Source organism: Garra rufa, chromosome 24, assembly GCF_049309525.1.
Source record: "Garra rufa chromosome 24, GarRuf1.0, whole genome shotgun sequence".
In the NCBI taxonomy this organism is placed as follows: domain Eukaryota; kingdom Metazoa; phylum Chordata; class Actinopteri; order Cypriniformes; family Cyprinidae; genus Garra; species Garra rufa.
Window position 1 is genome coordinate 29,171,805 of NC_133384.1, and position 12,971 is coordinate 29,184,775.

The 12,971-nt window shown below is 36.7% G+C and overlaps 1 protein-coding gene across 1 annotated transcript in view; it reads left to right on the forward strand.

Annotated features, from left to right (window-relative positions):
- Nucleotides 1–12,971, forward strand: part of dpyda (dihydropyrimidine dehydrogenase a) — a 277,186-nt gene that overhangs the window by 85,555 nt on the left and 178,660 nt on the right. The window contains exons 6-8 of the mRNA XM_073830591.1: nucleotides 1,168–1,364; nucleotides 1,861–1,942; nucleotides 4,777–4,864. Of these exons, the coding sequence (XP_073686692.1) occupies nucleotides 1,168–1,364; nucleotides 1,861–1,942; nucleotides 4,777–4,864 (367 nt within the window). The remainder of the gene's footprint in view (nucleotides 1–1,167; nucleotides 1,365–1,860; nucleotides 1,943–4,776; nucleotides 4,865–12,971) is intronic.

Consider the following 12,971-nt stretch of genomic DNA (forward strand, 5'->3'; position numbering starts at 1 on the left):
TAGACTGAGGTAGATGGATGGGTTGATGGATGGATGGATGGATGGATGGATATAAAGGTGGATAGATAAATTGATAGGTAGATGGATGATAGATAGACTGATAGGTAGATGGATGGGTTGATGGATGGATGGATATAAAGGTGGATAGATAAATTGATAGACTGATAGGTAGATGGGTTGATGGATGGATGGATGGATATAAAGGTGGATAGATAAATTGATAGGTAGATGGATGATAGATAGACTGATAGGTAGATGGATGGGTTGATGGATGGATGGATGGATGGATATAAAGGTGGATAGATAAATTGATAGGTAGATGGATAATAGACTGATAGGTAGATGGATGGGTTGATGGATGGATATAAAGGTGGATAGATAAATTGATAGGTAGATGGATAATAGATAGACTGATAGGTAGATGGATGGGTTGATGGGTGGATAGACAGGTAGGTGAATGGGTTGATGGATGATTGAGAGGTGGATGGATGGATAGATGGATATGTTGATAGATAGATTGATAGATAGATATAAGCTGATTGGTTGATTAATGGATGGATGAATGGATAGACAGATTGATGGATATTTAGGTGGGTAGGTAGGTTGATAGGTAGGTGGATGGATGGATGAATGGATAGATTGATAGGAAGTCGAATGGATAAGTAAATGGATGGATAGATATGTGGATAGATAAATTGATAAGTAGGTGGATAGAGCGATGGATGGTCACATAGGTAGATAGATTGATAGATAGGTGGATTGGTTGATTGGTGGATGGATGGATAGATGGATAGACAGATACATGGATGGATATAAATTAAATTGATAGGTAGATGGATGAATAGACAGATAGGTGGGTGGATGGATGGATAGATTGATAGGTTGGTGGATAGGTTGATGATTGTTGGATAGATAGATAGAAGATGGTGGATGAGTGGATGGATGCATAGATGGATAGATGGAATTATAGAAAGTACATGCAGATAGTCTAGCTTCATTAGTTGAACTAACCAGCATGAACCAGCCAGAAATTCATGCTAGCTAGTTTAAACGGGTCCTTTCGGCAAGTTTTTGTTGCAAGTTTTCTGAAGGTTGTAACAGTCAACCAATTTCCCAACAAAGGCACAATTACGGACATGCATTGCCTTTCTTTTGCTGTGTTCACAGGTGTTCAAACAAATGGGAGTTCCTCAGATACGCAATCCCGATCTCCCGCCTCCACATCAGATCCCTGAGAGCTATCACTCTAAAATAGCTCTGATCGGCTGCGGCCCCGCGAGCATCAGCTGCGCCTCTTTCCTGGCCCGCCTGGGGTACGACGACATCACCATTTTCGAGAAGCAGAGGTTCATCGGAGGACTGAGGTCTGTAATTACTCTGACCTGTGGTTCATACTCAGAATTCTCATCCTGTATCTAAGATGGTCCACTAAAGGGCATTGTTGATCCGGCTAGCCACAATCAATATGGGGCACATTGTAGAAGGTCAGAATAATTAATGAATCGTCTCTGTAATTGGGAATATTCATCTTTCAAATGCCGAGTTGGGATGAGGTTATCAATTACGTGCTGTTGTACCTCCACTGCTGTTTAGTTTAACCAGCATGTCGATTGCATACAGGGGGTCTTGAATATCCGATGTGACTCAAATCCCAGCAGTCTCCTGTACTAGAAACAAGACTCTAGGGTTGTGTTGGCATTTAGACAGCGCGATTGAAGACTAAAGAACCTATAATATAAAGAATTCGAGAGAACAATTCTTAGCATGAGGTTGAATTTTTCAGTTTCCTTTCTCAAACTTCTCATCTCTCTAAGGGACTCCTTCTTATCTCACTTCCTTTTCTTCTCATTTTATTTTCAGCTCTTCCGAGATCCCGCAATTCCGCCTGCCGTACGATGTGGTTCAGTTCGAGGTGGATTTGATGAAAGACCTGGGAGTAAAGGTAATGAAAGCCATCACACCTCCCTGTCCTACCCCTCCTTCATGCCCCCGTGCAGTCCCACCTGCCCCTTTTGAAGCCGGGAAGGCCGAGAGGTCTCAGGGAGGATCAGCGGTCCAAATGTCAGCCGCATTAATAAAGAACAATTAAAAGTTGCATTAGGGGTGGCAGACAGCGGCGCGCCAGCACCTCGGGGCTGCGCACGCTTGTCTGTTTGTTTCCTGAATGCTTCAGCTACGGGAAAGGGCAATCAATAGTCGTCATCCGGCACACCTGCTCAGGATTCATTTTACACAGGAAATGCTTTTTTCCGCAGTTCGTGAAGAGCTGTGGATGATTGGGAAGGGGGTGAGATGACAGATTTGCATGTTCCCTCAGTACCTATAAACAGACTCGGGGAGAGCGGGAGTGGATGTAAGGCTCTGGAGGAGGACAGACACTTTTCCAACGTTTTTTCCGCTGACACAAGAAGTATTCAGATACGCCCTCCTGTGAAACAGACATGGTTTTACAGGCCTTCAGCTGAGCTTCTTTGTTTTTTTTTCTTTTCATCCTTCTTTGCTTCCTTTCTAACTTGTCCTTTCCTTTCTTCCTTCCTTTCATCATTTTTTTGTGACTGGCTTCTTGACTTTTTTCAGGTTTTTTTCCCTGATACACAAAAAAGAGTTAAAGATGGCAACATGAAGGCTCAAACATACATGCTTTTTTCCTTCCTTCCATCCATCCATCCATCCTTAATTCCTTCCATACTTGCATACTATCTTTCCTTTTATTTTTCATTATTCTTATCCTCCTTTATTTTACTGACCTTCCCTTCCATTACATTGACAGATGACTTTCTTTTCTTGACTTTTCCTGTTGTTTCAGAATTGCCTTCCTGAGACTTCCTTCCTTGCTTCCTTCCTTCCTTCCTTCTTTCCTTGCTTCCTACTTTCCTTCATTCCTTCCTTTTTTCTGTTAGTCTGTTTATCCTTCCTTCCTTCCATCCGTCTATCCTTCCTTGCTTCTGTCCTTCCCTTTTTCCTTCTTTTCTTTTCTTTTCTTTTCTTTTCTTTTCTTTTCTTTTCTTTTCTTTTCTTTTCTTTTCTTTTTATTCTTTTCTTTTCTTTTCTTTTCTTTTCATCCTGTGTTGCTTCCTTCATAACTTGTCCTTTCCTTGATTTCTTCCTTCCTTCTTTGCAACTAGCTTCTCTTGACTTAATTTTTTTTTCTTAGTATACACCATATGCCTTCTTGAGACTTCCTTCCTTCCTTTCTTGCTTGCTTCCTTCATTCTTTCTTTCTTTCTTTCTTTCTTTCTTTCTTTCTTTCTTTTCTCCTTCTTTGCTTATGTCCTTCCTTTCTTGCTACCTTCCTTCCTTACTTCCTTCATCCCTGTTCTTTTTCTTTTCATCCTTCTTTTCTTCCTTCCTAGCTTCTTTCTTTCTTTCTTTCTTTCTTTCCTCCTTCCGTCTTTGCTTACTTCCTTCCTTCTTTGCTTGCTTCCTTCCTCCCTTTATACTATTCTTTCTTTTTTCTTTCCTCCTTCCTTCCTTCTTTGCTTACTTCCTTCCTTTCTTTCTTGATCCTTCCTTTTCTTACTTCCTTCATCTCTTTTATTTGTCTTTTCATCATTCTTTGCTTCCTTCCTAGCTTGTCCTTTCATTCTTTTCATTCTTTTCTTTCTTTCTTTCTTTCTTTCTTTCTTTCTTTCTTTCTTTCTTTCTTTCTTTCTTCCATCTTTGCTTCCTTCCATCCTTCCTTCCTTCCTTCTTCTTTCCTTGCTTCCTTTTTTCCTACCTTGCTTTCTTATTTCTTTCCTTCCTTCCTTCTATCCTTTTATATTCTTTTCTTTTCACCCTTCATTCATTCCTTCCTTTCTTTCCTTCCTTCCTTCCTTCCTTTTGTCTTTTATTTGCGACTGGCTTCTCTTGACTTTTTAACATTTTTTTCTGTATATACAAGAAAGAGTTGAAGAGTCGAAGTCTCAAACAGACATGCTTCTTTCCTTCCTTCCTTCCTTCCTTCCTTCCTTCCTTCCTTCCATCCATCTATCAGCCTGGTCATCCTTCCTTGTTTCCTTTCGTTTTTTCTTTCTAACCTCCCACCATCCATCCTCCCTTCTTTTCCATTTTTCCTTCTTTCTTTCCTTCCATCCATACTTCAATCTTTCCTTTTCTTTTTCTTTATTCTTTTCCATCCATTCCTTCTACTTACTTTTCTTGCATTTTCTTAAGGTTTTTCCCTAAAAAAGAATTCAGAGATGCGTTTCTGACACCTCAAACAGGACTTCTTTCCTTCCTTCCTTTCTTCGTCCTTTTTTCTTTTCTTTTTTCTTCTTTCTTTTACTTTCTTTCCTTTAGGTGTCTTCTTTTAGACAGTCTTTTCCTGTTTTTCACTGAAGGAAAGAAGTATCCTTCCTCACTGCCGTTTACTTTCTTTTCTTTTCTTTTCTTTTCTTTTCTTTTCTTTTCTTTTCTTTTCTTTTCTTTCCTTTATTTTACTTCCTTACCTTTACTTTCCTTGCCTTCTTTTGGAAAGTTTTCCTGTTTTTTCCACTGACACCCTCCTGAGACCTCTAACAGACATGATTTTACAGACCTTCAAATGAGCTTCTTTCTTTCATTCTTTCTTTCTTGTTTGTTTTGTTGCTTCTTTCTTTCTTGTGCTTTTTTTCCCGCCAGACAGAGACTTTTCCAACCGTCTTTTCCGCTGCCACAAGATGAATACAGAGATGCCCTCCTGCAATCTCAAACAGGCCCCCATTTTACATGCCTTCAGATGAGCTTCTGGTCTTTCATGGAGCATTTCTGTGGTCTTGCTTCTATTGATATGGCTTGTTTTGAACTCTATTTCAGATTGTCTGTGACCGAGGACTCGGCCAAGATGGAATGACGCTTCTCTCGCTGAAGGAGGAGGGATTCAAAGCTGTGTTCATTGGAATCGGTCAGTTTATATGCATCTTCACACATTGTCTTGTTGTCTATTATGCGGACAGACAAGCATGTACACAGAAAAGATGGAGAAAGCCTCTTTTTCTCAGAATCACGGGCAGCTCCCTGGCTCCCTGTCTGTGTTAATGGCTGTGGATGATCCACTTGACAATTTCTCCCCCTCTACCAGTAACCTCATTCACATCTCATTTTCCGCCCGACTCCTTGAGCTGCTGCTGTTTTTTGCCATGCTAACCTAACAGTGCATGGTCGGGCTGCCCACTGCTTCTCAATGGACGACACCCTGGTTTCTCATCAGATCCCTCTGCCCTGTCCTCTTCCAGCTGAGCCATTCACTGCCATTACATGTTGACCCTCAATGCTCCTCTGCATCTTCTAGTATCTAGTCCCAGGACTCAATCCTGCTCGAAGAATAGCAGGAACAACTCTTCTCTTTTTTGTTTATTAGCTTTTCTTTCTTTCTTTCTTTCTTTCTTTCTTTCTTTCTTTCTTTCTTTCTTTCTTTCTTTCTTTCTTTCTTTCTTTCTTTCTTTCTTTCTTTCCTGCTGTTTCTTATATTTGTTTTTTACCTTGATCTTTCATTCATTTGCTCCAACTATGCTTTCTTTTATTTCTTCCCTTTTAATTGCCTGTTTAACCATTCCTTCCATCCTGTTTGTTAATTTCCTTTCCTTTCCTTTCCTCTTTGATTTCCATTTCTTCCTTCATTCCATCCTTTCCCTCTTACTATTGATTTATTTCCTTCATTCTTTCCCTTTCTTTCATCTACTTTATTCTTTCTTTCTTTCTTTCTTTATTTCTTTCTTTCTTTCTTTCTTCCTTTCTTTCTTTCTTTCTTTCTTTCTTTCTTTCTTTCTTTCTTTCTTTCTTTCTTTCCTGCTGTTTGTTATATTTGTTTTTTACCTTGATCTTTCATTCATTTGCTCCAACTATGCTTTCTTTCATTTCTTCCCTTTTAATTGCCTGTTTAACCATTCCTTCCATCCTGTTTGTTAATTTCCTTTCCTTTCCTTTCCTTTCCTTTCCTCTTTGATTTCCATTTCTTCCTTCATTCCATCCTTTCCCTCTTACTATTGATTTATTTCCTTCATTCTTTCCCTTTCTTTCATCTACTTTATTCTTTCTTTCCTTCTTTCTTTCTTTCTTTCTTTCTTTCTTTCTTTCTTTCTTTCTTTCTTTCTTTCTTTCTTTCTTTCCTTTCTTTCTTTCTTTCTTTCTTTCTTTCTTTCTTTCTTTCTTTTTCTTTCTTTCTTTTTCTTTCTTTCTTTCTTTCTTTCTTTCTTTCTTTCTTTCTTTCCTGCTGTTTCTTATATTTGTTTTTTACCTTGATCTTTCATTCATTTGCTCCAACTATGCTTTCTTTTATTTCTTCCCTTTTAATTGCCTGTTTAACCATTCCTTCCATCCTGTTTGTTAATTTCCTTTCCTTTCCTTTCCTTTCCTCTTTGATTTCCATTTCTTCCTTCATTCCATCCTTTCCCTCTTACTATTGATTTATTTCCTTCATTCTTTCCCTTTCTTTCATCTACTTTATTCTTTCTTTCTTTCTTTCTTTCTTTCTTTCTTTCTTTCTTTCTTTCTTTCTTTCTTTCTTTCTTTCTTTCTTTCTTTCCTGCTGTTTGTTATATTTGTTTTTTACCTTGATCTTTCATTCATTTGCTCCAACTATGCTTTCTTTCATTTCTTCCCTTTTAATTGCCTGTTTAACCATTCCTTCCATCCTGTTTGTTAATTTCCTTTCCTTTCCTTTCCTTTCCTTTCCTTTCCTTTCCTTTCCTTTCCTTTCCTTTCCTTTCCTTTCCTTTCCTTTCCTTTCCTTTCCTTTCCTCTTTGATTTCCATTTCTTCCTTCATTCCATCCTTTCCCTCTTACTATTGATTTATTTCCTTCATTCTTTCCCTTTCTTTCGTCTACTTTATTCTTTCTTTCCTTCTTTCTTTCTTTCTTTCTTTCTTTCTTTCTTTCTTTCTTTCTTTCTTTCTTTCCTTTCTTTCTTTCTTTCTTTCTTTTTCTTTCTTTCTTTCTTTCTTTCTTTCTTTCTTTCTTTCTTTCTTTCTTTCTTTCTTTCTTTCTTTCTTTCTTTCTTTCCTGCTGTTTGTTATATTTGTTTTTTACCTTGATCTTTCATTAATTTGCTCCAACTATGCTTTCTTTTATTTCTTCCCTTTTAATTGCCTGTTTAACCATTCCTTCCATCCTGTTTGTTAATTTCCTTTCCTTTCCTTTCCTTTCCTCTTTGATTTCCATTTCTTCCTTCATTCCATCCTTTCCCTCTTACTATTGATTTATTTCCTTCATTCTTTCCCTTTCTTTCATCTACTTTATTCTTTCTTTCCTTCTTTCCTTATTTCTTTCTTTTCTTTCTTTCTTTATTTCTTTCTTTCTTTCCTTCTTTCTTTCTTTCCTTCTGTTTCTTCTTTCTTATATTTGTTTTTACCTTGATTTTCTTTCATTAATTTGTTCCAACTATGCCTTCTTTCATTTCTTCCCTTTTAATTGCCTGTTTAACCATTCCTTCCCTCTTATTCATTAATGTTCTTTCCTCTCCATTCCTCTTTGTTTTCATTTTCTTCCTTCATTCCATCCTTTCCTTCTTACTTTTGCAATATTTCCTTTATTCCTTCCCTTTCCTTTATCTCCTTTATTTTTTCTTCATCCTTATTGTTCTTTCTTAATTTTTTCCTCTTTGTTTATTTCCTTTACTTTTTTCATTTAATCCTTTCCTTCTTTTTCCTTTTGCTTTATTTACTTTCTTCTTTCCCTTCTTTGTTAATTACCTTTTCTCAATGTCATCCTTTCATTCTTCCCGGTGCTTTATTTTCTTCCTTCTCTCCCTTTCCTTATCCTCCATTTTTTCCCCTTCATCCTATTTTATTGCCTTCCTTCCTTCCTTCCTTCCTGTTTGTTAATTTCCTTTCCTTTCTTTTCCTTTCCCTTTCCTTTCCTTTCCTTTCCTTTCCTTTTCTTTTCTTTTCTTTCCTTCTTCTCTTTGCTTTATTTTCTTCAAACTTTCCCTTTCCTTCATCTCCTTTATTTTTTCTTCATCCTTATTTTCCTTTCTTCCTTCATTCCTGTTTGTTAATTTCCTTTCCTTTCCTTTCCTTTCCTTTCCTTTCCTTTCCTTTCCTTTCCTTTCCTTTCCTTTCCTTTCCTTTCCTTTCCTTTCCTCATTTCATCCTTTCTTTCCTCCTTACCTTTTTCTTTCATTTGTCTTGTCCATCCTAATGTCTCTTTTCTCCTTCCTTACATTCTTTACCCTTTTCTTATTCCATTCGTTTGTTTGTTCCTTCTTTGCTTCCCCTTTGTTTGTGTCTTCCTTTCTTATTTTTCTTTCTTCTTTCTGTTTCTCACTCTCTATTTTCCCTTCTCTCTCATAGTGTTTACTGACTGTTATCAGTATCTGCGGATTATATAAGATGTGACCTTTTGCTATTAGAATCAAATAATGATTATCATATTGGCGCTGGCAGAGAGGAGCTTTGCTTTTTATTTTCAAACTGTGCAGCCATGTGCAGTCTCATCGTTATTATTTTTTCCTTCCTTTTTTTTTCCCAAAGCCACGGAACAAATAAATGTATTCTTGAAGATGATATCTTCTGGCTATATACGTTCTACAATCCCTTGTCGCTTATTAAAATTAACCAAAGAGGCTCTTCTTTAGATTGTAAAGCATTTCTAATTATGGCTCCTAACCTAAGAAACTTATATCTGTTATAATCTTATTACTAGAATAGCATAACTTTATATAGAAAGAAATTAAACTGTGATTACGTGGCCCCTGCATTGATCTTAGGAATTCAAACATTGCCTAAAGCTGACTGTCTTATTGTACCGACACAATGAGCAAAAGAATTAGTATAATTCATTATTTCGAAACGCTGAGTCTCTTAATACTGGCATCCTAATTATGAGTCTTTTACGTAGAGCATTTTTGGATTTCTCTACAAAGGGATGTAAAGAAATTTCGACTGTGGGAGAAAATGAAAGCGCTGAGTGTTTGCAATTAATTTCTGTAATTTCACACGAGTCCTTTACGGTCTTTTTAAATGTCATCCACTCACATGATTGACATGCTAATTTCTCCCTGGCAGTATGCAAAAATATGCAAAGTGGAAGCCAGGTTGAGGAAGTCAGATAAGGGCATTGTTTCTAGGCTATAGGCTCAGGAGTCAGTGGCTTGGGTTCAATGGCTTTAAAGAGTGAATTAACACCTTAACTGCCATAGAGTGATGGGGTCCACAATGTCCCTTTTGGATTGTCACTATACAGTAAATAACACAGTACATTAATAATATAATGCACCCATAATGCCCTAAAAGCAATGGAATATTAGTACCAACCACAAAATATAACTCAAAGCTGGTATATCTGTTATTAAAAGGCGTAGTGATCAATAAATGCAAGGACATGATTAAAAGATGTACGCTCAGCACTAGGATGAGATGTTTCTGGAGAATGCTTGAAGTTTTTAAAAGCTCCGCAATCAATTGTTGCTACGAGTTGGCGGCAAAGATCGTTGGATGCTGGTCAATAAGAGGTTATATTATTACACTGTAAAAGTGACCCATCATTTGTGTGTGCTTCTAAACTACCGCCCGAGATGTCAAGAATCTGTCTCTTTTTACATCCATTACACATTCTGAAACTGAATATGTGCTGCTATAAAAATGGAAACATATTGTTCTTTCGGAATGTTCCAGTGTTACTGACACCAATGTTAATTAACACCTATAGAGGGAATTTATAATCTGTGAGGTTATGTAACATCTTTAGTATGGCGAGCGTCGATATTACTATAGCTCATACGAGTTAGTTTTTTGTGCTACGATTATATTAATTATATTAACACTTTAAAGGATTAGTTCACTTCCAGAATAAAAAAAATAAAAAATAAAACTTTGAAAAAATTTTTTTTGAAGTTGAAGGACCTTTCCAACATGATTACGTAAGTTGTGGATGCACATCGCCGAGCTAGTTGTGATTTAAAAAGTATATATATATATTTAAAAATTTTTGTGAAAAAGACCAATCGTTTCACTAAATAAGACCCTTGTTCCTTGGCTGGGATTATGCAGAGGCCCTTGAAGCTGATTTGAAGGCCCTTGAAGCTGAAACTGCAATTTTAATTGGGGGCAGCCGTGGCCTAATGGTTAGAGAGTTGGACTTGTAACCCGAAGGTTGCAGGTTCGAGTTTCAGGTTCGGCAGGGATTGGGTCACCATACTTGGCCACACGTCACGTCCTTTCCTTTCCAATTTGAACCTTCAACCCGCTGGCCGCCATTGAAGTCCACTATATGGAGAAAAATGAAATGTTTTCCTCAAAAACTTTCATTTCTTCTCAACTGAAGAAATAAAGATGTGAATATCTTGGATAACAAGCATTATGGTTTTCCAGCATTTTTGTGTATTTGAAACCTTTCGAACAATGACTGTATGATTTTGAGATCCATCTTTTCAAATTAAGGACAGCTGAGGGACTCATATGCAACTATTACAGAAATGTTCAAATGCTCACTGATGCTCCAGAAGGAAAAACAATGCATTAAGAGCCTGGGGGTGAAAACTTTTGAACAAAATGAGGATGTGTACATTTTTCTTATTTTGACTTAATATCACTTTTTTTTTTTATAACTGCTCTTCAGAGGCTACAGAAGATAGTTACATGTTTCCCACAAAACAAAATAAGTTAAATTTACCCTAATCTTCAAATTCAAAAAGTTTTCACCCCCCATCTCTTAATGCATGGTTTTTCCTTCGGAGGCATCAGTGAGCATTTGAACCTTCTGTAATAGTTGCATATGAGTCCCTCAGTTGTCCTCAGTGTGAAAAGATGAATCTCAAAATCATACAGTCATTGTTGGAAAGGGTTCAAATACACATATGCTGGAAAACCAAAGAATTTTGTGGGACCTAAAGGATTTTTCTGAAGAACAGCAGGCAGTTTAACTGTTCAGGACAAACACGGGAGTAATGAACAACTATCACTAAACAAAAAAAAAAAAAAAAAAAAACTGTGGATCATTCAGGTTAAAACACAGTATTAAGAATCAAAGAGGATGTAAACTTTTTTATTTACTCATGTGGATTTTCTCTTGTTCTTTTTAGGTCAGTACTAAATAAACAATAACTGCATTTTGTATGATCCCTCTTATTTTGGTAAAATAATGAACATTTTGCAGATTCTGACAGGGGGTGTAAACTTTTGACCTCAACTGTATCTACCTTTACATTTATAAGTGATTGAATATAACATTTTTGTCTGGTTCTGTAGACCAGAATACCCCAGCTTTGTAGCAGCAGGCTAAAAATCTAGATTAACTCTTCACCCTTTTTTTTTTCTTCAACGTTATGCAATTCATAAGGGTCAGAGATGTCAGGGACTGCCGAGAAAGGGCCTCCTGCCAGTGTCACCCCCTCCTCTTTAAAGATGCCCATAGATGAGCCTTGATTAACGAGAGGGGTTCTGCTCTCTGGGTGATGTATTATTTTTGATTTTGCATGGCGAAAAGAGTCTCGGCTGCGAGCGTAACGTACGCAAGCTCAGCCCAGGGATCGTTGCTGAAGAAAATGTGATGCAGCAGGAGACAAATGGAGACGCATTACTTACAAAGAGCGCTGTCACAAACCCTGGCGCTTTTGTTAAAACCCACTTTGTCACGCCGTACCGCAAAGTTTCCCGTTCTTCCTGAACTTCCGTTTGTGTTTTAGTGATGATTAGGTGATTGAGGTGACAACTGGATATGCTTCCTAAACAGTCTTAGAGAAGGTTATGTCTAAAAATGTAACATAAAACACATTATATGTAGCAAATTAACACTGAACATAAACAGAAATGTACAAATATTGGTTTGTACCAACTATGCCACTGGTTATTTTTATGTATTCATAATTTTTGGCTCACTGAACTCCTGTTTTAATTAGGCTACACATGAGTACACAAACGCATAGATTAAGGAAAGCATTTTCAAACCCCTCAAACACATAAAAGCAGCTTTTTATAATTATTGACTGACATTCGTACTAACGAGACTCAAGTACCTGCTCAGAGCAATGAGGCACATGTCTGCAATTTTGGAAGTCTATGTGCAATTTCGAAAGTCCGTGTTTTTTATGTTGTTCATTAGGCATGACACCTTGACAGCTTTAGTTGGTGGAAATGCCAGGATATCATCAGGATATCATTAAAGCCATTTAGCAGCTTTCAACATTATGTGTTCGACATCCCCTAATGAGAATCACTGGTGATTTGCACCATGTCTAATGTGTGATACAACACCTTCAGCATCATGGGGATATTTAACGTGAATCTGTGTATGTATAGTACATATGCACACTAGCAGTCAAAAGTTTTTGAACAGTAAGATTTTTAATGATTTTTAAGTCTCTTCTGCTCACCAAGCCTGCTTTTATGTGATCCATAATACAGCAAAAGCTGTATTTAAAATGTTTTTACTGTTTTAAAATAACTGTTTTCTACTTTAATCTCTTTTAAAATGCAGTTTATTTCTGTGATCAAAGCTAATTTTTTTCAGCATCATTACTCCAGGCTTCAGTGTCACATGATCCTTCAGAAATCATTCTAATATGCTGATTTGCTGTTGAAGAAACATTTTTTTTTTTTATTATTATCAATTTTTAAAACAGTTGAGTACATTTTTTCAGGATTCTTTGATAAATAGAAAGATCCGTAGATCGGCATTTATCTGAAATAAAAAGCTTTTTTAAAATAAGAATTTTATTTTGCAAGGATGCTTAAAATATTTCTATTTCAGATAAATGCAGTTTCTATTTATTAAAGAAACCTGAAAAAAAATTCTACTGCTGTTTTCAACATAATAATAAATGTTTTTTAAGCAGCAAATTTGAATGATTTCTGAAGGATCATGTGACTGGAGGTTGCTAAAAATTCAGCTTTGAAATCGCAAGAATAAATTACATTTTAAAATATGTTCAAATAGAAAGCAGTTATTTTAAAAGGTAAATAAAGGTAATAAATGCAGGCTTGGTGAGCAGAAGAGACTTCTTTAAAACAAACATCTTACTGTTCAAAAACTTTTGACTGGTAGTGTATACAGGCACAAAATACATAATATTGAAA